Raw genomic sequence first — 25459 nt, forward strand, 5'->3', positions numbered from 1 at the left:
ACATTGTAGGGGTGATGGTTGATGTCCAGCTGGGGGAATGTCTGTTAGAGATGGAGAGGAGCCACTTGCCTTACCCTAAACTTTCTCTCCCCACTAAAGCTTCCCAGCCTTTCTTACATATATAGAAAGCATAGGATTAGTTTAAATGGAGTATTATTCATTTAAGACACGCATTCAGTTGGCATTAACAATTCAATGCTTATATCCACCTAGGTTGTTATTGTTTCTGGGTGGTCTAATTATATTGGGTGTGGAGAAAGTAGTTTGCTAGCCACCAGGTGAACCCTTACTGAAATCATTAGCTGCTGCTGTCCACCATTTTGTTAACAGGCAGCAAACATGAAAAGACTCTCAGTACTCTCCTTTTCTGAATATTGTACTTTTGAGTATGATTCCTGACTTTGTTCTAACATTTACAGATATGCTAGAGGATTTTGACACAGAATTTCATTGTGCTGGTAGACACAAAGTATACAGGTTAATCAAGTTGACCTTTCCTGCTCATATTTCTAGACCAAATTACAGGCAAGTCATATAAGCATGGTCACCTAACCAGATGAGTTACATTTTGCTCACATTGGATCTACTCCTGTATGAAGATACCAAGGTGAGTCAGTTCCAACCAAGGTCTACTGCTTGCCACAAGATGAAAAGTCAGGTCTAGAGTCGGAGTGCCTTATTGGAGTCGACAGCACTATTTGTGATGCCGAGGTAAACACTCCACTCTTAACAGGAGTAACTATATTCTTAACAGGAATCAGAGTTCAGTGTATTAGAGGCGGACCATCCCTGCCAGAGCTCCCTAGCCTTACTTGAGTGAGCGTCTTGGGCTATGGGATTCTTTGTGATACTGCGAAAGGTGAGTTATTGGTGCAGATAGGATCCCTAAACTTAGAAGGCAAGTAGGAAGGTACAGGGGAAATTGCACAAAGTTGCATAGAACAGAAAGGTTGCATAGATCTATTTTATTGGACAAGAATGTTGTAGAACTGCCAATTTGAGTGATACAATAAATGAGAGGACACTACACCAAAACACAAATGGCAACTAATTTAAAAGACAAATATATAAATATTTGACAAATATACAAATTTGGTAATACTCATAATATATCTGGTGGGTGAGAGTCCGGTGTTCTTGGTATCAGGTCAGATTGCTTAGTCTTCCTTCTAAATTATCTGGGCAAAGTCCTCAGCCTACAGGTAACATTGAATATGAAGTAATTAAAAAACATGAAAATATCAAAGCTTTAAAAGTCATTATATCACTACTGTAAAAAAATATATATAAAAAAAAAATCACAGTTCGTAACATCAAAATTGTATTGCATGATAAAAAAAAGAAAAAGAAAGGGACCACAATTCCAGTAATTCACATTTCTTATCATCATACACAATATAGAGTACATATGATCAGGCTAATATGCCTACCCAAACTTTACTCTTACTTGATTCTTGTAAACTAGATGGCAGAATTGAGTCCTCATTCTCTCAATAACTTTGTCATGAACTGAGACATGCAAACGAAGACTGAATTCAATAGGAAATAAGAGGGAATTGGCTTTGGGTGAATTAAGTAAAGTTAGGTGCATAGTAATTAATAAAGGATTAAACATGGTCGTTGGTCACCTTCTAGGTTTTTATATCCTATTTTAGCAAGAGGGCATTGAAGAAATACAAAAGTATTTTTGGAAAAGTAGGCGTGTTAAATGTATCATCCTATTTTGAACCGGTTGAGAATGTTCTCCTCTTATCGTAGCTATCAATACTTATTCTAGCTAGCTTGTAAAAATTCATGATGGTTACAAACGTGTGGGGGGGGAAATTATGCACCCGTTGTTGTTGTTGCCTAAAGACAACTGGCAAGTGTCACATTCAACGACCATGTTAATCCTTTAACTACCCAATGCTGTCTGACCCATGGGAAGTCTGGTGCTGTAGAAACTTCTGCAAGCAGGAAAAATTCTCTGTGCACTCAGTGCATTCATAAAGAACTTTTCCTGAAGCCCCTTGATCACCCACAGGATGCTCCATGTCTTCCTCATCCTCCAACACCTCTACTTTGTCATTTTCATGGTCAGGGTCCTGATTGGATCCAGTAGGAGATGTTTGTCCTTCCATGTCTACTTCCCCATCCAACTGATCTGGGTGATTGTTGAGATGAAGCTTTAGTGCAGAAGATTGCTGGAAGCGACTTGGGCAACGAGGGCACTTCAGCAATTCACCGCTAGGTTGCCTTTTGTGGTACCTCAAATGCCTCTGGTACACACACAACAGCCCAAACCGTTTTCCGCATTCTTGACACTTGTAGTTCACCCTTGGCTTAGGAGCTTTCGATCTTTTCCTTGTGGTTTGTTCATTTTCACCCTCTATTTCTGCAACGTCTGAAGACTCCTTGGATTTACGTCTACGTCGTCCACTTGTCTCACTTTCAGAATACATTTGAGGACCACTTTCGGGCTTGGTGTGCAACGCCTTGTACTTCAAGCCTGGCTTCTTCTCCAATTCTTTTTTGTGATACATGGCTATGTGCCTTCTAACATCACAGCGTTGTGGAAAATGTCTCCCACAGAAAACACAAGTGTGAAGAGTCCCCTTGTGATATCTCATATGCCGGGATAGACTACTAGAGTGATTGAATGCACGGTGGCAATATTTGCATGGATGCAATTTAGAGCCAGGGCCTCCTCTTCTACGCGGCCTGCCCCTCTTTGCTGGTGTAGTGGTAGGCTTTTTCCGCTTTGGCAAAGTCTGATCAATATCTGTTTGTGTTTGATGGGAGAAGTGATGCTTCTTTAAATCTGCTAACTGCTGGAAACGATCCCCACACAAACCACATCTGTATGGTCTAAAAGAGGATTGAGTGGCAGTGCCAGAGAAGGCGTTGCCATCGTCAATCTTCATGTTAAATGATAGATCATTTTCATCGTTGTCAGTGTTGTCGTAACTGTTGTGTGAGTTCTCATCCAGCAGAGGCGGCACTTTGATTTCAGGCGTAGGGGGTTCAGTATCGTCTTTTCCCTTAGAGTGGCTGAGTGAGTGGCTCTGCAAGTCTGACAGCCAGAAAAAGTGCAGTCTGCACTTCTTACAAGGATATGTTTTCTCAATGCTGTTTTCTTGTTCACTGTCTGACTTTTTTACAGATCTAATCCCGGGTGATTGATGGCGCTCTTTCTGATGAGCATATAAGGTCTCTAGTTTCAGGAAGCGTTTTCCACAGTGACCACAGCAGTAGAATCGTTCGTGGGCATGCTCCTGCAGGTGTCCCTTTAGCTCCTCCTTATCTGAAAAGACCTTGCAACACAAAGTGCACTTGTGACCCTCCTCTGTTTTTCGATATTGCTGATGTTTTTGTAAATTACGCAGGCTGTTAAATGATTTGTTGCATGTTTCACATCCATAATTAGCTGGTGTAGGGGTTTGAACTTTAAATGTAGCTTCAATCGACTTGAACCTAGATGTGGGTTGGTGAACTGGATAAGGGGGGAGGGGCTTTGGAAGAGTTGGAGATGGAGGTTTCACAACAGAATCAGATCTTTCGACCACTGTGAGTGTTCCATTTTCATGCAGCATATATTCACGGGCAACATCAAACCCGTTAGAGGAACCATCTAAGGAAAATGAATCCAAGGGTCCATGAATAACCAAATGCTTTAACAAATCAGAGTAGAGGCTAAAGCCTTGGCCACATTCTGTGCAGATGAAAGTTGCTCCTCCAAGCTTGTTAGTACTGATGAGATCCATTGGATAGCATAAGATCAAATCATAGAGTCCATCTTCTTGATGCTGATGATATCAATCCTGAAGAGAGAAGGGAGAAAAGGTGAGAGAATATAAGTACATTTCTGTGGGCAGCTGACACTATTATAATATAGGCAACATCTAGTACTTGATAATGTAGTCCACCAACAAACCTAACCCTGACCACTGTTGTTTTTGCTGTTGTACTTTGGGTTTGGAGCATTTGAAAAAAAGGGGATTAGACAGCAGGGACCTTAAAATGTATGTCAGGGCAGCTAGTGAAGTAACAAAGCCGCAGAGAGAGCATCTCTCTGCCCATCAGCCAGAAATAGATTTCACTTGTGATCCTGCAAACAGAACTGTTTCGCAGAGTGAAGATCCAGTCCGAGTTGGAGACAAGTCAAAGTCCAAATTCAGAGAAATTCTACAGAGCTAACGGACAAGTTTAGGCATAGTGTTAGTTAGTTTTGCCAGCTAAAGGTGTGTAGATCAAATGGCCCATACTTTCTATTACTATTCATATTCAAGTTTTTTTTAATCATGGAACATCTCAATCCAAATGCAGCCTACCTGTTAAGGCCTTACTTTCATTATTATAAACCCCTATAGTCTTCTCACACACCTGTCTCTTAAAATAGCCAGCTGTCAAATACGTTGAGTAAGCCACGGTCTTCCATGGATGCAAAAATGTAATTTCAAGGTCCTAAATTCAGACCACCACTCTCCAAGAATAGACAGCAGATACAGTTGTGACCTTTCATTGGCATAATCTGTCCTATCAGTTAGAGTTGGACTCACAACTAGACACCGAAGACATTTGTTCAGATTTCGTTGCTAAAAGTGTGTGGAAACTAGGGATGTGCATGACTGAACAAAATCTTATCTTATCGAATATTCTACTGGTCTTATGACTGAATATTCAAAAGGTATTCAGCAATGTATTGATTAAAAAAACAAAACATAACACATTTTTTCACATCTTAACATATAACATCCCAATGATTTAAAAGGCAATTTTGTCTACCTGATTTATTTTGGTACACACAGAACAGATTTGTTTAAATCTTTTTTTACACAAAGTGCAAGTAAAAGGTTGAAATAAATATTTTTTCGGCATTTATCCTTTCTAAGCTACCAGTACTTTGATAGGCCTACCTTTCTCTCTCTCTCTCTCTCTTTGCATGATCCGCTGTGACTCGGAGCCAGATCAAATGAATGACTTGTAATTTATGTTATTAGATAAAAAAAATTACAAGTAATATTCATAATGGTTTAAATTAGGGTTGGGCCGATCACCGATGTCATCGTCCATCGCTCATGATGGCTGACAAAACATCCGTTACATCGTGTTAAAATTATTGCAGGGCACATTTTAAACACTTAGGCTGTCAAAATGAACAGTTGGGTATTATATTTGTGCAATTAATAAGTCCCTGTTAGTTATTTTCCATATTGTGTCCATCTTGAAGAATTTGAGCAGCGAACTGGAGCTAGAGGCGCCTTAAACCTGAGTTGCTTAATGTATAGCATTATTTCTGCCTCATTAAACATTCATGTATATGATTAGATGATGATGAACGCCACCTCCTCTACGGACGCGTACCCCCGGCCCAACGGCTGAAGTCCAGGAGAAGCTTTCTCAGCCATGTCCAGCCCCTAACAACATCACGGGAAGAAACCAGACTCCAACTATGGACTAAAAGGCTTGAGGACGACCCCCCCTCCCATTGAAATGGGTATCCCTCCCTCTGAAGCCCTCCCTCCAGGCTCAGAAGCACCATGGGTCCAGTGGAAGACGCTAAACCGCCTGAGAACAGGAACAGGGCGATCCAAAGCTGCCATGGCCAGATGGGGCTATGAAACTGGCCAAACCATCTGTGAATGTGGACTAGAGGAGCAGACAATGCAGCACTGCCTCGTCTGCCCTCTACTACCCAACCAGTGCAGCTCAAAGGACCTCGCAGTGTTCAATAAAAATGCAAAGGACTGTGTAAAGACATGGGAAACTGTCATATAACCAACCAGCTTCAAAGACACGAAAGAGAGAGAGATTAGATTAAAATATTTTTATGCTCCATTATACAACGGTTAGTTCTGGTTCTTGATTCTGGCTGGAAGACGTTTTAAAATACTTTTCCCATTTGATCCAATGCATTGTAGTTGTTGTTGTTGCTTGACAACCCTTTTGTTAGGGTAACTATTTTGCTCGGCGGAATTGAGGGAATGAAGCTTCGTTTTGAATAAATGTTAATATTTTACATTGCTGTGTGTTTATTTTACACTAATAGCTGTAGTAACCGTTGTATAAAAGCAATAAACCACTCAAGGCCGTGTGTTATAGTGATTTTATAACAGCTAGGGGGGTTTTAACAACGCCCCCTAGCTGTTATAAAATTCACTATAACACACGGCCTCTCGTGGTCAATTGCTTAATTCTACAACGGAGAGTTTGGATACTTGATTCTTATTGGCTAGCAGCCGTTGTAAAATACTCTGTAACCCACGGCTGCGACCACATAACAATTAGTATTAATGCACCGTCAATCTCATGGCCGAGGCTATTGATAAGATCTAGCGGTAGGCTACTATGCTTTGCATAGCAACTACTAACAGCAACCTCGCCTTTATTAATTACACCCATGTTTACTTAAAGTCCAGGTTAACCCAGTTCAAATTTTTGTTATGAGCTTCACACACCACAGGAAAACATGTCATTAACCACCCAGCCAAATCTGAGTGATTAAAAATGTCGCTAAGTATATAAAATAAGGCTTCAAAATCGGTTAAAAATCAGCAGCATTCTCTGGTCTGAGACTGTGGGGGCGTGTCTGCTGAAGGCACCGAAGCCACACCCAATTGCGTGGGGAGGGGGTGTGGAGGGAAGAACCTGTCAAATAGTACCGTTCTCTGGTCTGCATATTGTCACACTGGCACGCCGTCTCTTTTGTGGTAGGAAGGCACAGCTTTGTGAAAACAGAGAGGAGTTGAAATTACACTTGTCAAATGAGTCAAACGCACAGATGCTTCCTCCTAACCTACCTCCTGACAAACAACACAGGTAAAACTGTAGCTACTCTATACCAACGCGCCAGTGTTACTGCCCTTAGATGCAAAATACAAAAACAGGCAACGAGGAATGTATGAGTCTGTCCCTATTTTCTCCCTGCCACCTCCGGACCCATTCCTATCCCTCCCAGGCGATCCTGTCGTCCCTTGGGATCAATGGAAAAAGTTGTTTAAAATGTACCTTTTAGTCACTGTCTTGAACAGCGCTGATAGCGCGAAGAAGCGTACACTACCGGAGTTGATAATCGGGACAGACTCATCCACTCTCGTTGGCAATGTTATGTGTGAGAATAACGAGCCCTCGGCTTCAACTTTCCCGCAACATATCCAACAGAACTGGGATGTTCAGCCAGTAGCCGCCGAGCACCGCTTCCCTGGGAGAGGGTGCGTCTTTCTCCAGCTGCAGCTGGTCTACCTAACCATCCCCCTCGCTCCCGCCTCCCGGTCTCCCGCTGGACAAATATACTGTAACCATTACCGGTGAACCCATACGCACATCAGGTGCCACAAATATGGCAGGCAGTTTCTGTATAGTTAACGCTTATAGTCATAATATATCATCCGTAACGTTATTTGGTGGGTGGTCGCCTGGTCGGTGCTGCTAGCTATGTTAGCTAGACTAAGGTTATATACACACTCCCATCTGCAACAAGCTACATAGCTAATGTTAGCTATAATTCCTCCTAAGATTACATATAATTATTCATAGCTGACATTACCAAATAAATGTCAAGACACGTTTTGTAGATTAACGTAGCAGTGTATTTTCCTATTGCTTACGTTACCTAGCTAACGTTATAACGTTAATTAGCTATAAGCACACAAGGCAGCGGTGTCGGCACCAAAGGTTGATGCGACAGGAGGAGAATGGAGGCCGGGGAGGGAGATGGTTGGCTCCGCCGAATTCACCAGGACCAGTCGTGAGTCCGTGAAACCCAAAAGCCTCATATTATAATTGCAGAAGCTTTCGGGAGTGAAATGTTTGCTGCAGAGGCGGGCGCTAGCGGTGACAGACTCCTCTGTAACACCATGGCTCTTCAAAAATGCTAACCATTTGCTTCTCATTTCAGCTTTACTCAGGAGTGAAAGAAGGAGACCTTATCATCCCATTCCTGCTGGCATCCAGGAAGGATGCATTTTCGTTTAGTTCTATGCATAGGCATTGCTGACTAAGAAAAACTAGCTAATTCTAGACTGTTGGTTAAAACTAGCTAATTCTAGACTCAAGATTGAGCAGGAGAACCGAAGATTCAAATCCGTTCTAGCTTTATATAGTGTTAGGGCGGGGATATGCTAAGAACACCGCTCTACGTCATCCGGTACCGTTTTAAACCCGCCCAGAAAATCCAGAAATCAAAACTGGTCAAAAACACAAAACTGGTCTAACTTCACAATTCAGTACTACGCATGGTTCATCCCATTTTTACATGTTATCAGCAATGCATCACTAACACATAGAATGTGTTTTCAAGCAAATCTCTGATTTTGGTTAACTGGGACTTTAAGTACTTCAAAAATGGACTCATCAGTCCGACTCCAACACTTCCACACCTCTACCAGCAAAAACGAGTGCTCTGGCAATATGATGAATATATTGTAAATATCCAATGTATTTCTGAGATTGCGCATGCGGACACGTGGAAAATTCCGCCCCGAGCGGAAAAATGGATTCACAGCCCATCTGCACACCGGCAACCTAGAAAGAGCCAATCAGAACCTAGACTTGAAACCTAAAGATAGAGATTATTTTGAAATGCCCCGTTATCGTTTTGTAATTAAAAGGTAGCTTTGCCTAAAAGACAAAGAATACAGTGTAAATGCATCAGTAATAGGCCTATAAAATAATGAAAACCAGTGGGCTATTTTATAGGATTAGGTTTTTATTTTTATTTTTCAAACCATAATACTGATGTTTGTATGTGCACAATGTGATGTCATATTTGAGTACACATCACCCAACCCTAGTTTTAATAAACTATCTGGTAGTACAAGTAGGCTGGCACGACTATTCGAAAATGTCAATATTCTAACTCATCATCACGAGCCTCCCATTTTTGTCTCCAGCTATCCCGGTCCTCCATAACTCTGCCGATCTCATCAGTGGTCTCTATTCCCGCATCCATCTTGATTATGTCCACAAATGTTTTAGTAGGATGTCCTCGCTACTTGTGTCCACGCCATGGAGATGGCTCCCATAACACCAGCTTGCTGGCAGGAAGCTTACGGTGTCTGTAGCAGTGCGCAGCCAGCCTCATTCTCCTTGCTGCTATCTTCCCACTCACCCTTGGCCTCTCTCCATACAGATCTTCACTACTGATGTGCGCCTTATGACTTATGTCCAGTGCTGCATGGAGCATTCTGGTGTAGCATCCATCCAGTGACCTCTGCAGGGAGCGGCTCAAAGTCCAGCACTCACAGCCATACAGGAGAACAACCTCCACATTGGCATCGAAGTAGTGGAGCCTAGTTTCACAGGGGAGGTTAGATTTCCACACATCGCTCATGCCGTTTAGAGCTCTCCACGTGAGCACCTTCCTCACTTTGAGGTCCTGTTCCATTGAGTTGACCCAGGAGCCCAGGTATTTGAAGTTCTCAATTTCCTTCAGAGCAGTACCTTCAGCTGTCATTAGGGGCAATTGTGTTATAGGTGATGATGACCTGTTTTCTTTGCGTTCAGACCAAGACCCACCTTGGCACTAGGGTTGGGCGATGTGTGCTGAAATATGACATCACGATGTGGCCATCCAAACATCGCGATGGACGATGATATCGTCATTTTGTGGAAATAATAATAAAATAAAACGAAAAAAAGTAAAACATGTTTTATAGGCCTATTACGTATCCCGGGTAGGCTATTGTAGAATCAGGCTTAACATTAACTGGCTACCTGACGCAATCACGTTATATGAAATAACTTATATTTAATTTAGAGAGAAAATGCAAGTCTACAATAGCCTACCCGGGATACGTAATAGGCCTATAAAACATGTTTTACTTTTTTTTCCAACAAATATGATATTGACGCCACCATGGCTATCTTGCACAAATCAGCACTGCTTGATCCAAGATACCGAGGGGAACACATGCAGCCACCCGAGCTGAACCACGTCAAGACCGAGCTAGTTGCAGAGATGGTAGCAACAACGACCCGTGCAGAGCGCCCAACAGTCAGTCCCACCACGCAGGAAGATCAGTCCAGCGCTGCTGCTCCTAAGAGCAAAAGCTCGCTGGGCAGTCTTCTAGGGGAAAAAACAAACCATCTACGCGCACTGCTGCTGAAATCGCACAGGCAGAGATCACAGCCTACTTGCTGGGAGAGACAATTGACGGAGATAACGATCCACTCAGATGGTGGAAAGATAACCAAACGAGGTTAACTTTTATGGCTAGTATTGCGCGTAAATACCTCTCCATATGCGCAACCAGCACACCATCAGAGCGCGTGTTCAGCACCGCAGGTAGTGTTGTCACTCCTCTCCGCTCCCTACTAAAGCCTGATAAAGTGAACATTCTGGTTTTCTTAGCCAGGAATCTAGAATAGAAAGAGTAGGCCTAAACCCTGGGGTAAGAATATAGAGTCAGAGTGTGGAGTTTTTGTTTGCCATTTTTTATGCTATTTGTGGTATTATATTAAAATATGTAAATAACAATTATTTACAATTTCTTTATTATTATTTCTTTATTATTATTCAACGAAATATGCGGTTGATAAACACGGGCCCTATCCAATTTTGTGAGTTGTTTATTTTATGCATAATGGCCCAGAAGCCACACATTTAAATAAAGCCGAATTTACATTGTATTTTATTGTGGTCTTTTGATTAAAGTAGGCAAGTAAGTACGAAACGAAATTATTATTTAACCGAGTATCTACATTTCTACATGCATATTAACTTTGGTATCTACATTTCAGGTCCCGTTGGCGAGTCTAGTTTCTGATTGGCTCTTTCTAGGTTGTTAGCCCAGAAATGAGCATTTAGCTTGCCTGCATGTACGTGTTATAATAGCAACGAAACAAAATATTTTCTGTTCTACAGTAGGCCTAGTGTGTCATTTATTGATAGTTGTAGGCCTCAATGTGGCAAAAAGGTAAGAATTAAATTGCTAAAAATTAGGCCAATGCTATATTATTGTTGTAACAGGTAATATTTATGTTGCATGTGGCTGATCATGGCAGGCTAAGTTTGATGAAATCGTTTATCAAGTCGAGTCCGAAGACCCTACTATTATAGGCCTAGTCATAGGCCTAGTTATAGGCCTAGTCTTGTATCATAAATGACTGAGGGAAGAAGTTACAAATGTTTGCCTATGGCCTTCCACTACATTGTTTATGTGTCATATAATTTAACAGATTAGAATTTATACAGCTAAACAAACATGATGTTCACTCCGTGTCCGTGCGTAAAATGTTCCATGTGCGCACGGGCTGTTGAACTACATCAAATTGAGATGTTTGTTAAGCTATAGATACATTCTAATCTGTTACATTTTATGACACATAGGCCTAGAATTAGTAGATTACGACTCAAATGAGTTAATCTAATTAGGGCCCGAGCACTGGCGGTGCGAGGCCCTATTGTATTTCGAAGGATTATTATTAGGGCCCGAGCACTGGCGGTGCGAGGCCCTATTGAAACTCGAAGGATTATTAGGGCCCGAGCACTGGCGGTGCGAGGCCCTATTGAATTTCGAAGGATTATTATTATTATTATTATTCTCCTCCTTCTTCCAAAACAAATGCATTTTTGGCGGCCTAAACATCGATGAAAACGGATGAAACTTTGCAGATACGTCAGTCCCGGTGAAAAATTTGATAATTCATGGGTGACGGAAATGGGCGTGGCAAAACGGCTCAAGAGCGCCCCCTGGAAAATTTAAAATGGCGAGCCCCACCTTTCAGTTTGATGTAGGGGAACGAAATTCGGAGGGCATATGTATTTCATCGAGCCACACTTAAATGTCTCTTGGAGCTATACCCAACATGCAACAGGAAGTCCGCCATTTTGCTCTTAATGTGCCATTTTGTCCTTGTTTTGACCATTTCCATGCCTCGTACTTCGACGAACTCCTCCTACAGATTTCATCCGATCAACTTCATATCGGGTCATCTTCATCTTAAGACCTTTGTGATCAAAAGTTATCAAAAAAATTGAGTTTTCACCAAACACCCTTGCCGTGGCGCCCCGCCAAAGTTTGACATTTCGCCATAAAACACGAAGTCCTCATAACTCCTCCATACATTATCCAATTTGTCCGATATATCTCACGCTTCATGACGGTTCTGTCCTGAACACATCTATGTGTCAGTATTGCATCATACTTATAGCGCCACCTATTGGTGAAACAGGAAGTCCCCATAACTCCTCCATACACTATAGGATTTGTCCGATATATCTCACGCTTCATGACGGTTCTGTCCTGAACACATCTATGTGTCAGTATTGCGTCATACTTATAGCGCCACCTATTGGTGAAACAGGAAGTCCTCATAACTCCTACATACATTATCCAATTCGTCCGATATATCTCACGCTTCATGACGGTTCTGTCCTGAACACATCTATGTGTCAGTATTGCATCATACTTATAGCGCCACCTATTGGTGAAACAGGAAGTCCTCATAACTACTACATACATTATCCAATTTGTCTGATATATCTCACGCTTCATGACGGTTCTGTCCTGAACACATCTATGTGTCAGTATTGCATCATACTTATAGCGCCACCTATTGGTGAAACAGGAAGTCCTCATAACTCCTCCATACATTATCCGATTTGTCCGATTTATCTCACGCTTCATGACGGTTCTGTCCTGAACACATCTATGTGTCAGTATTGCGTCATACTTATAGCGCCACCTATTGGTGAAACAGGAAGTCCTCATAACTCCTGCATACATCATCCGATTTGCACCAAATTGCTGACGCTTCATGAAGGTCACCTTCTGAACACATCTATGCGTCGGTATTGAGTAACACTTACAGCGCCACCTACTGGTGAAACAGGAAGTACTCATAACTCCTACATACAATATCCGATTTACTCCAAATTGCTCATGCTTGATGAAGGTCGCATCTTGAACACATCTGTAGGTCAGTATTGCGTCATACTTACAGCGCCACCTACTGCTTACAGGAAGTCCTCATAACTCCTACATACTTTTTCCGATTTACACAACATTTCTCACACTTCATCAAGGTACTGTCCTGAACACATCTATGCGTCGGTATTGAGTCACGCTTAGAGCGCCACCTACTGGTGACTGGACGTTTCTGTCAGTACTGGACACCGAAATAGCACACCCTTTAACGGCGCCACACCCCGACCCGCGTGGGGTGCGAGGGCCCGCTCACTGCTGCTCGCAGCACTAGTTAGGGCCCGAGCACTGGCGGTGCGAGGCCCTATTGAAACTCGAAGGATTATTATTCTCCTTCTCCTTCTCCTTCTCCTTCTCCTTCTCCTTCTTCTTCTCCCCAAACAAATGCCTTTTTGGCGGTCTAAACATCGATGAAAACGGATGAAACTTTGCAGATACATCAGTCCCGGTGTAAATCGGATATTTCATGGGTGACGGAAATGGGCGTGGCAAAACGGCTCAAGAGCGACCCCTGGAAAGTTTAAAATGGCGAGCCCCACCTTTCAGTTTGATGTAGGCGAACGAAATTCGGTGGGCATATGTATTTCATCGAGCCACACTAAAATGTCTCTTGGAGCTATACCCAACATGCAACAGGAAGTCCGCCATTTTGCTTTTAATGTGCCATTTTGTCCTTGTTTTGACCATTTCCATGCCTCGTACTTCGACGAACTCCTCCTAGAGATTTCATCCCATCAACTTCATATCGGGTCGGCTTCATCTTAAGACCTTTGTGATCAAAAGTTATCAAAAAAATTGAGTTTTCACCACACACCCTTGCCGTGGCGCCCCGCTAAAGTTTGACATTTCGCCATAAAACACGAAGTCCTCATAACTCCTCCATACATTATCCAATTTGTCCGATATATCTCACGCTTCATGACGGTCCTGTCCTGAACACATCTATGTGTCAGTATTGCGTCATACTTATAGCGCCACCTATTGGTGAAACAGGAAGTCCTCATAACTCCTCCATACATTATCCAATTTGTCCGATATATCTCACGCTTCATGACGGTTCTGTCCTGAACACATCTATGTGTCAGTATTGCGTCATACTTATAGCGCCACCTATTGGTGAAACAGGAAGTCCTCATAACTCCTCCATACATTATCCAATTTGTCCGATATATCTCACGCTTCATGACGGTTCTGTCCTGAACACATCTATGTGTCAGTATTGCGTCATACTTATAGCGCCACCTATTGGTGAAACAGGAAGTCCTCATAACTCCTCCATACATTATCCAATTTGTCCGATATATCTCACGCTTCATGACGGTTCTGTCCTGAACACATCTATGTGTCAGTATTGCGTCATACTTATAGCGCCACCTATTGGTGAAACAGGAAGTCCTCATAACTCCTCCATACATTATCCAATTTGTCCGATATATCTCACGCTTCATGACGGTTCTGTCCTGAACACATCTATGTGTCAGTATTGCGTCATACTTATAGCGCCACCTATTGGTGAAACAGGAAGTCCTCATAACTCCTCCATACATTATCCAATTTGTCCGATATATCTCACGCTTCATGACGGTTCTGTCCTGAACACATCTATGTGTCAGTATTGCGTCATACTTATAGCGCCACCTATTGGTGAAACAGGAAGTCCTCATAACTCCTCCATACATTATCCAATTTGTCCGATATATCTCACGCTTCATGACGGTTCTGTCCTGAACACATCTATGTGTCAGTATTGCGTCATACTTATAGCGCCACCTATTGGTGAAACAGGAAGTCCTCATAACTCCTGCATACATTATCCAATTTGTCCGATATATCTCACGCTTCATGACGGTTCTGTCCTGAACACATCTATGTGTCAGTATTGCATCATACTTATAGCACCACCTATCGGTGAAACAGGAAGTCCTCATAACTCCTACATACGTTATCCAATTTACTCAACATTTCTCACGCTTCATCAAGGTACCGTCCTGAACACATCTATGCTTCGGTATTGAGTCACGCTTAGAGCGCCACCTACTGGTGACAGAAAGTTTCTCTCAGTACTGCACACCGAAATAGCACACCCTTTAACGGCGCCACACCCCGACACGCATGGGGTGCGAGGGCCCGCTCACTGCTGCTCGCAGCCCTAGTTATTATTAGGGCCCGAGCACTGGCGGTGCGAGGCCCTATTGAATTTCGAAGGATTATTATTATTATTATTCTCCTACCTTCTTGTTATTCTTCTTCTCCCCAAACAAATGCCTTTTTGGCGGCCTAAACATCGATGAAAACGAATGAAACTTTGCAGATACGTCAGTCCCGGTGAAAAATTTGATAATTCATGGGTGACCGAAATGGGCGTGGCAAAACGGCTCAAGAGCGCCCCCTGGAAAGTTTAAAATGGCGAGCCCCACCTTTCAGTTTGATGTAGGCGAACGAAACTCGGAGAGCATATGTATTTTATCGAGCCACACTAAAATGTCTCTTAGAGCTATACCCAACATGCAACAGGAAGGCCGCCATTTTGCTTTTAATGTGCCATTTTGTCCTTGTTTTGACCATTTCCATGCCTCGTACTTCAACGAACTCCTCCTACAGATTTCATCCGATCAACTTCATATTCGGTCAGCTTCATCGTAAGACCTTTGTGATCAAAAGTTATCAAAAAAATTGAGTTTTCACCAAACACGCTTGCCGTGGCGCCCCGCCAAAGTTTGACATTTCGCCATAAAACACGATGTCCTCATAACTCCTCCATACATTATCCGATTTGTCCGATATATCTCACGCTTCATGACGGTTCTGTCCTGAACACATCTATGTGTCAGTATTGCATCATACTTATAGCGCCACCTATTGGTGAAACAGGAAGTCCTCATAACTCCTCCATACATTATCCAAATTGTCCGATATAGCTCACGCTTCATGACGGTTCTGTCCTGAACACATCTATGTGTCAGTATTGCGTCATACTTATAGCGCCACCTATTGGTGAAACAGGAAGTCCCCATAACTCCTCCATACATTATCGGATTTGTCCGATATATCTCACGCTTCATGACGGTTCTGTCCTGAACACATCTATGTGTCAGTATTGCGTGATACTTATAGCGCCACCTATTGGTGAAACAGGAAGTCCTCAGAACTACTGCATACATCATCCGATTTGCACCAAATTGCTGACGCTTCATGAAGGTCACCTTCTGAACGCATCTATGCGTCGGTATTGAGTCACACTTACAGCGCCACCTACTGGTGAAACAGGAAGTACTCATAACTCCTACATACGTTATCCGATTTACTCCAAATTGCTCATGCTTGATGAAGGTCGCATCTTGAACACTTCTGTAAGTCAGTATTGCGTCATACCTACAGCGCCACCTACTGGTGAAACAGGAAGTCCTCATAACTCCTCCATACATTATCCGATTTACTCAAGATGTCTCACGCTTCATCAAGGTACCGTCCTGAACACATCTATGCTTCGGTATTGTCACGCTTAGAGCGCCACCTACTGGTGACAGGAAGTTTCTCTCAGCACAGGACACCGAAATAGCACACCCTTTAACGGCGCCGCACCCCGACACGCGTGGGGTGCGAGGGCCCGCTCACTGCTGCTCGCAGCCCTAGTTATTATTCTACCTTCTCCTTCTTCTTCCAAAACAAATGCCTTTTTGGCGGCCTAAACATCGATGAAAACGGATGAAACTTTGCAGATACGTCAGTCCCGGTGAAAAATTTGATAATTCATGGGTGACGGAAATGGGCGTGGCAAAACGGCTCAAGAGCGCCCCCTGGAAAGTTTAAAATGGCGAGCCCCACCTTTCAGTTTGATGTAGGCGAACCAAATTCGGTGGGCATATGTATTTCATCGAGCCACACTAAAATGTCTCTTGGATCTATACCCAACATGCAACAGGAAGTCCGCCATTTTGCTCTTAATGTGCCATTTTGTCCTTGTTTTGACCATTTCCATGCCTCGTACTTCGACGAACTCCTCCTACAGATTTCATCCGATCAACTTCATATCGGGTCAGCTTCATCTTAAGACCTTTGTGATCAAAAGTTATCAAAAAAATTGAGTTTTCACCAAACACCCTTGCCGTGGCGCCCCGCCAAAGTTTGACATTTCGCCATAAAACACGAAGTCCTCATAACTCCTCCATACATTATCCAATTTGTCCGATATATCTCACGCTTCATGACGGTTCTGTCCTGAACACATCTATGTGTCAGTATTGCGTCATACTTATAGCGCCACCTATTGGTGAAACAGGAAGTCCTCATAACTCCTCCATACATTATCCAATTTGTCCGATATATCTCACGCTTCATCACGGTTCTGTCCTGAACACATCTATGTTTCAGTATTGCGTCATACTTATAGCGCCACCTATTGGTGAAACAGGAAGTCCTCATAACTCCTCCATACATTATCCAATTTGTCCGATATAGCTCACGCTTCATGACGGTTCGGTCCTGAACACATCTATGTGTCCGTATTGTGTCATACTTATAGCGCCACCTATTGGTGAAACAGGAAGTCCTCATAACTCCTGCATACATTATCCGATTTGTCCGATTTATCTCACGCTTCATGACGGTTCTGTCCTGAACACATCTATGTGTCAGTATTGCGTCATACTTATAGCGCCACCTATTGGTGAAACAGGAAGTCCTCATAACTCCTCCATACATTATCCGATTTGTCCGATATATCTCATGCTTCATGAGGGTTCTGTCCTGAACACATCTATGTGTCAGTATTGTGTCATACTTATAGCGCCACCTATTGGTGAAACAGAAAGTCCCCATAACTCCTCCATACATTATCGGATTTGTCCGATATATCTCACGCTTCATGAGGGTTCTGTCCTGAACACATCTGTGTCAGTATTGCGTCATACTTATAGCGCCACCTATTGGTGTAACAGGAAGTCCTCATAACGCCTCCATACATTATCCAATTTGTCCGATATATCTCACGCTTCATGACGGTTCGGTCCTGAACAGATCTATGTGTCAGTATTGCGTCATACTTATAGCGCCACCTATTGGTGAAACAGGAAGTCCTCATAACTCCTGCATACATCATCCGATTTGCACCAAATTGCTGACGCTTCATGAAGGTGACATTCTGAACACATCTATGCGTCGGTATTGAGTCACACTTACAGCGCCACCTACTGGTGAAACAGGAAGTACTCATAACTCCTACATATGTTATCCGATTTACTCAAAATTGCTCATGCTTGATGAAGGTCGCATCTTCAACACTTCTGTAAGTCAGTATTGCGTCATTCCGACAGCGCCGCCTGCTGGTGAAACAGGAAGTCCTCATAACTCCTACATATGTTATCCGATTTACACCACATTGCTCACGCTTGATGAAGGTCGCGTCCTGAACACATCTGTGGTTAGTATTGAGTCCTACTTATAGCGCCGCCTACAGGTCAAGCAGGAAGTCATCATAACTCCTACATACATTGTCCAATTTACTCAACATTTCTCACGCTTCATCAAGGTACCGTCCTGAACACATCTATGCATCGGTATTGAGTCACGCTTAGAGCGCCACCTACTGGTTACAGGAAGTTTCTCTCAGTACTGGAAACCGAAATAGCACAGCCTCTAACGGCGCCACACCCCGACACGCGTGGGGTGCGAGGGCCCGCTCAATGCTGCTCGCAGCCCTAGTTAGGGCCCGAGCACTGGCGGTGCGAGGCCCTATTGAAACTCGAAGGATTATTATTATTCTCCTTATTCTCCTTCTTCTCCTTCTTCTTCCGAAACAAATGCCTTTTTGGCGGCCTAAACATCAATGAAAACGGATGAAACTTTGCAGATACATCAGTCCCGGTGAAAATCGGATATATCATTGGTGACGGAAATGGGCGTGGCAAAACGGCTCAAGAGCGCCCCCTGGAAAGTTTAAAATGGCGAGCCCCACCTTTCAGTTTGATGTAGGCGAACGAAATTCGGAGGGCATATGTATTTCATCGAGACACACTAAAATGTCTCTTGAAACTATACCCAACATGCAACAGGAAGTCCGCCATTTTGCTCTTAATGTGCCATTTTGTCCTTGTTTTGACCATTTCCATGCCTCGTACTTCGACGAACTCCTCCTACAGATTTCATCCGATCAACTTCATATCGGGTCAGCTTCATCTTAAGACCTTTGTGATCAAAAGTTATCAAAAAAATTGAGTTTTCACCAAACACCCTTGCCGTGGCGCCCCGCCAAAGTTTGACATTTCGCCATAAAACACGAAGTCCTCATAACTCCTCCATACATTATCCAATTTGTCCGATATATCTCACGCTTCATGACGGTTCTGTCCTGAACACATCTATGTGTCAGTATTGCATCATACTTATAGCGCCACCTATTGGTGAAACAGGAAGTCCTCATAACTCCTCCATACATTATCCGATTTGTCCGATATATCTCACGCTTCATGACGGTTCTGTCCTGAACACATCTATGTGTCAGTATTGCGTCATACTTATAGCGCCACCTATTGGTGAAACAGGAAGTCCTCATAACTCCTCCATACATTATCCGATTTGTCTGATATATCTCACGCTTCATGACGGTTCTGTCCTGAACACATCTATGTGTCAGTATTGCGTCATACTTATAGCGCCACCTATTGGTGAAACAGGAAGTCCTCATAACTCCTCCATACATTATCCGATTTGTCCGATTTATCTCACGCTTCATGACGGTTCTGTCCTGAACACATCTATGTGTCAGTATTGCGTCATACTTATAGCGCCACCTATTGGTGAAACAGGAAGTCCTCATAACTCCTGCATACATTATCCGATTTGCACCAAATTGCTGACGCTTCATGAAGGTCACCTTCTGAACACATCTATGCGTCGGTATTGAGTTACACTTACAGCGCCACCTACTGGTGAAACAGGAAGTACTCATAACTCCTACATACATTATCCGATTTACTCCAAATTGCTCACGCTTGATGAAGGTCGCATCTTGAACACATCTGTAGGTCAGTATTGCGTCATACCTACAGCGCCACCTACTGCTTACAGGAAGTCCTCATAACTCCTACATACTTTGTCCGATTTACACAACATTTCTCACGCTTCATCAAGGTACCGTCCTGAACACATCCATGCGTCGGTATTGAGTCACGCTTAGAGCGCCACCTACTGGTGACAGGAAGTTTCTGTCAGTACTGGACACCGAAATAGCACACCCTTTAACGGCGCCACACCCCGACACGCGTGGGGTGCGAGGGCCCGCTCACTGCTGCTCGCAGCCCTAGTTATTATTCTACCTTCTCCTTCTTCCAAAACAAATGCCTTTTTGGCGGCCGAAACATCAATGAAAACGGATAAAACTTTGCAGATACGTCAGTCCCGGTGAAAAATTTGATAATTCATGGGTGAGGGAAATGGGCGTGGCAAAACGGCTCAAGAGCGCCCCCTGGAAAATTTAAAATGGTGAGCCCCACCTTTCGGTTTGATGTAGGCGAACGAAATTCGGTGGGCATATGTATTTCATCGAGCCACACTAAAATGTCTCTTGGAGCTGTTCCCATTATGCAACAGGAAGGCCGCCATTTTGCTTTTAATGTGCCATTTTGTCCTTGTTTTGACCATTTCCATGCCTCGTATTTCAACGAACTCCTCCTACAGATTTCATCCGATCAACTTCATATTCGGTCAGCTTCATCTTAAGACCTTTGTGATCAAAAGTTATCAAGAAAATTGAGTTTTCACCAAACACCCTTGCCGTGGCACCCCGCCAAAGTTTGACATTTCGCCATAAAACACGATGTCCTCATAACTCCTCCATACATTATCCGATTTGTCCGATATATCTCACGCTTCATGACGGTTCTGTCCTGAACACATCTATGTGTCAGTATTGCGTCATACTTATAGCGCCACCTATTGGTGAAACAGGAAGTCCTCATAACTCCTCCATACATTATCCAATTTGTCCGATATATCTCACGCTTCATCACGGTTCTGTCCTGAACACATCTATGTTTCAGTATTGCGTCATACTTATAGCGCCACCTATTGGTGAAACAGGAAGTCCTCATAACTCCTCCATACATTATCCAATTTGTCCGATATAGCTCACGCTTCATGACGGTTCGGTCCTGAACACATCTATGTGTCCGTATTGTGTCATACTTATAGCGCCACCGATTGGTGAAACAGGAAGTCCTCATAACTCCTGCATACATTATCCGATTTGTCCGATTTATCTCACGCTTCATGACGGTTCTGTCCTGAACACATCTATGTGTCAGTATTGCGTCATACTTATAGCGCCACCTATTGGTGAAACAGGAAGTCCTCATAACTCCTCCATACATTATCCGATTTGTCCGATATATCTCATGCTTCATGAGGGTTCTGTCCTGAACACATCTATGTGTCAGTATTGTGTCATACTTATAGCGCCACCTATTGGTGAAACAGAAAGTCCCCATAACTCCTCCATACATTATCAGATTTGTCCGATATATCTCACGCTTCATGAGGGTTCTGTCCTGAACACATCTGTGTCAGTATTGCGTCATACTTATAGCGCCACCTATTGGTGTAACAGGAAGTCCTCATAACGCCTCCATACATTATCCAATTTGTCCGATATATCTCACGCTTCATGACGGTTCGGTCCTGAACAGATCTATGTGTCAGTATTGCGTCATACTTATAGCGCCACCTATTGGTGAAACAGGAAGTCCTCATAACTCCTGCATACATCATCCGATTTGCACCAAATTGCTGACGCTTCATGAAGGTGACATTCTGAACACATCTATGCGTCGGTATTGAGTCACACTTACAGCGCCACCTACTGGTGAAACAGGAAGTACTCATAACTCCTACATATGTTATCCGATTTACTCAAAATTGCTCATGCTTGATGAAGGTCGCATCTTCAACACTTCTGTAAGTCAGTATTGCGTCATTCCTACAGCGCCGCCTGCTGGTGAAACAGGAAGTCCTCATAACTCCTACATATGTTATCCGATTTACACCACATTGCTCACGCTTGATGAAGGTCGCGTCCTGAACACATCTGTGGTTAGTATTGAGTCCTACTTATAGCGCCGCCTACAGGTCAAGCAGGAAGTCATCATAACTCCTACATACATTGTCCAATTTACTCAACATTTCTCACGCTTCATCAAGGTACCGTCCTGAACACATCTATGCATCGGTATTGAGTCACGCTTAGAGCGCCACCTACTGGTTACAGGAAGTTTCTCTCAGTACTGGACACCGAAATAGCACAGCCTCTAACGGCGCCACACCCCGACACGCGTGGGGTGCGAGGGCCCGCTCAATGCTGCTCGCAGCCCTAGTTAGGGCCCGAGCACTGGCGGTGCGAGGCCCTATTGAAACTCGAAGGATTATTATTATTATTATTAGGGCCCGAGCACTGGCGGTGCGAGGCCCTATTGAAACTCGAAGGATTATTATTATTCTCCTTATTCTCCTTCTTCTCCTTCTTCTTCCGAAACAAATGCCTTTTTGGCGGCCTAAACATCAATGAAAACGGATGAAACTTTGCAGATACATCAGTCCCGGTGAAAATCGGATATATCATTGGTGACGGAAATGGGCGTGGCAAAACGGCTCAAGAGCGCCCCCTGGAAAGTTTAAAATGGCGAGCCCCACCTTTCAGTTTGATGTAGGCGAACGAAATTCGGTGGGCATATGTATTTCATCGAGCCACACTTAAATGTCTCTTGGAGCTATACCCAACATGCAACAGGAAGTCCGCCATTTTGCTCTTAATGTGCCATTTTGTCCTTGTTTTGACCATTTCCATGCCTCGTACTTCGACGAACTCCTCCTACAGATTTCATCCGATCAACTTCATATCGGGTCAGCTTCATCTTAAGACCTTTGTGATCAAAAGTTATCAAAAAAATTGAGTTTTCACCAAACAGCCTTGCCGTGGCGCCCTGCCAAAGTTTGACATTTCGCCATAAAACACGAAGTCCTCATAACTCCTCCACACATTATCCAATTTGTCCGATATATCTCACGCTTCATGACGGTTCTGTCCTGAACACATCTATGTTTCAGTATTGCGTCATACTTATAGCGCCACCTATTGGTGAAACAGGAAGTCCTCATAACTCCTCCATACATTATCCAATTTGTCCGATATATCTCACGCTTCATGACGGTTCTGTCCTGAACACGTCTATGTGTCAGTATTGCGTCATACTTATAGCGCCACCTATTGGTGAAACAGGAAGTCCTCATAACTCCTCCATACATTATCCAATTTGTCCGATATATCTCACGCTTCATGACGGTTCTGTCCTGAACACATCTATGTGTCAGTATTGCATCATACTTATAGCGCCACCTATTGGTGAAACAGGAAGTCCTCATAACTCCTCCATACATTATCCAATTCGTCCGATATATCTCACGCTTCATGAAGGTTCTGTCCTGAACACATCTATGTGTCAGTATTGCGTCATACTTATAGCGCCACCTATTGGTAAAACAGGAAGTCCTCATAACTCCTCCATACATTATCCGATTTGTCCGATATATCTCACGCTTCATGACGGTTCTGACCTGAACACATCTATGTGTCAGTATTGCGTCATACTTATAGCGCCACCTTTTGGTGAAACAGGAAGTCCTCATAACTCCTCCATACATTATCCGATTTGTCCGATTTATCTCACGCTTCATGACGGTTCTGTCCTGAACACATCTATGTGTCAGTATTGCGTCATACTTATAGCGCCACCTATTGGTGAAACAGGAAGTCCTCATAACTCCTGCATACATCATCCGATTTGCACCAAATTGCTGACGCTTCATGAAGGTCACCTTCTGAACACATCTTTGCATCGGTATTGAGTTACACTTACAGCGCCACCTACTGGTGAAACAGGAAGTACTCATAACTCCTACATACATTATCCGATTTACTCCAAATTGCTCATGCTTGATGAAGGTCGCATCTTGAACACATCTGTAGGTCAGTATTGCGTCATACCTACAGCGCCACCTACTGCTTACAGGAAGTCCTCATAACTCCTACATACTTTGTCCGATTTACACAACATTTCTCACGCTTCATCAAGGTACTGTCCTGAACACATCTATGCGTCGGTATTGAGTCACGCTTAGAGCGCCACCTACTGGTGACAGGAAGTTTCTGTCAGTACTGGACACCGAAATAGCACACCCTTTAACGGCGCCACACCCCGACCCGCGTGGGGTGCGAGGGCCCGCTCAATGCTGCTCGCAGCCCTAGTTATTATTATTCTCCTTCTTTACTCCAAACAAATGCCTTTTAGGCGGCCTGAACATCGATGAAAACGGATGAAACTTTGCAGATACGTCAGTCCCGGTGAAAAATTTGATAATTCATGGGTGACGGGAATGGGAGTGGCAAAACGGCTCAAGAGCGCCCCCTGGAAAGTTTAAAATGGCGAGCCCCAACTTTCAGTTTAATGTAGGCGAACGAAATTCGGAGGGCATATGTATTTTATCGAGCCACACTAAAATGTCTCTTGGAGCTGTACCCAACATGCAACAGGAAGGCCGCCATTTTGCTTTTAATGTGCCATTTTGTCCTTGTTTTGACCATTTCCATGCCTCGTATTTCAACGAACTCCTCCTACAGATTTAATCCGATCAACTTCATATTCGGTCAGCTTCATCTTAAGACCTTTGTGATCAAAAGTTATCAAAAAAATTGAGTTTTCACCAAACACCCTTCCCGTGGCGCCCCGCCAAAGTTTGACATTTCGCAATAAAACACGAGGTCCTCATAACTCCTCCATACATTATCCAATTTGTCCGATATATCTCACGCTTCATGACGGTTCTGTCCTTAACACATCTATGTGTCAGTATTGCATCATACTTATAGCGCCACCTATTGGTGAAACAGGAAGTCCCCATAACTCCTCCATACACTATCGGATTTGTCCGATATATCTCACGCTTCATGACGGTTCTGTCCTGAACACATCTATGTGTCAGTATTGCGTCATACTTATAGCGCCACCTATTGGTGAAACAGGAAGTCCTCATAACTCCTACATACATTATCCAATTTGTCCGATATATCTCACGCTTCATGGCGGTTCTGTCCTGAACACATCTATGTGTCAGTATTGCGTCATACTTATAGCGCCACCTATTGGTGAAACTGGAAGTCCTCATAACTCCTCCATACATTATCCAATTTGTCCGATATATCTCACGCTTCATGACGGTTCTGTCCTGAACACATCTATGTGTCAGTATTGCGTCATACTTATAGCGCCACCTATTGGTGTAACAGGAAGTCCTCATAACTCCTCCATACATTATCCAATTTGTCCGATATATCTCACGCTTCATGACGGTTCTGTCCTGAACACATCTATGTGTCAGTATTGCGTCATACTTATAGCGCCACCTATTGGTGAAACAGGAAGTCCTCATAACTCCTCCATACATTATCCAATTTGTCCGATATATCTCACGCTTCATGACGGTTCTGTCCTGAACACATCTATGTGTCA

General features: G+C 43.4%; 1 protein-coding gene across 1 annotated transcript in view; it reads right to left on the minus strand.

Annotated features, from left to right (window-relative positions):
- Positions 1 to 1668: 1668 nt before the first annotated feature.
- Positions 1669 to 25459, minus strand: part of LOC311312308 (uncharacterized protein) — a 40587-nt gene continuing 16796 nt past the window's right edge. The window contains exon 2 of the mRNA XM_084442230.1: positions 1669 to 3800. Coding sequence (XP_084298356.1) covers positions 1899 to 3743 — 1845 coding nt within the window. The 5' untranslated portion in view covers positions 3744 to 3800 and the 3' untranslated portion in view covers positions 1669 to 1898. The remainder of the gene's footprint in view (positions 3801 to 25459) is intronic.

Source organism: Borostomias antarcticus (genome assembly GCF_949987555.1).
Source record: "Borostomias antarcticus genome assembly, chromosome: 8".
In the NCBI taxonomy this organism is placed as follows: Eukaryota; Metazoa; Chordata; class Actinopteri; order Stomiiformes; family Stomiidae; genus Borostomias; species Borostomias antarcticus.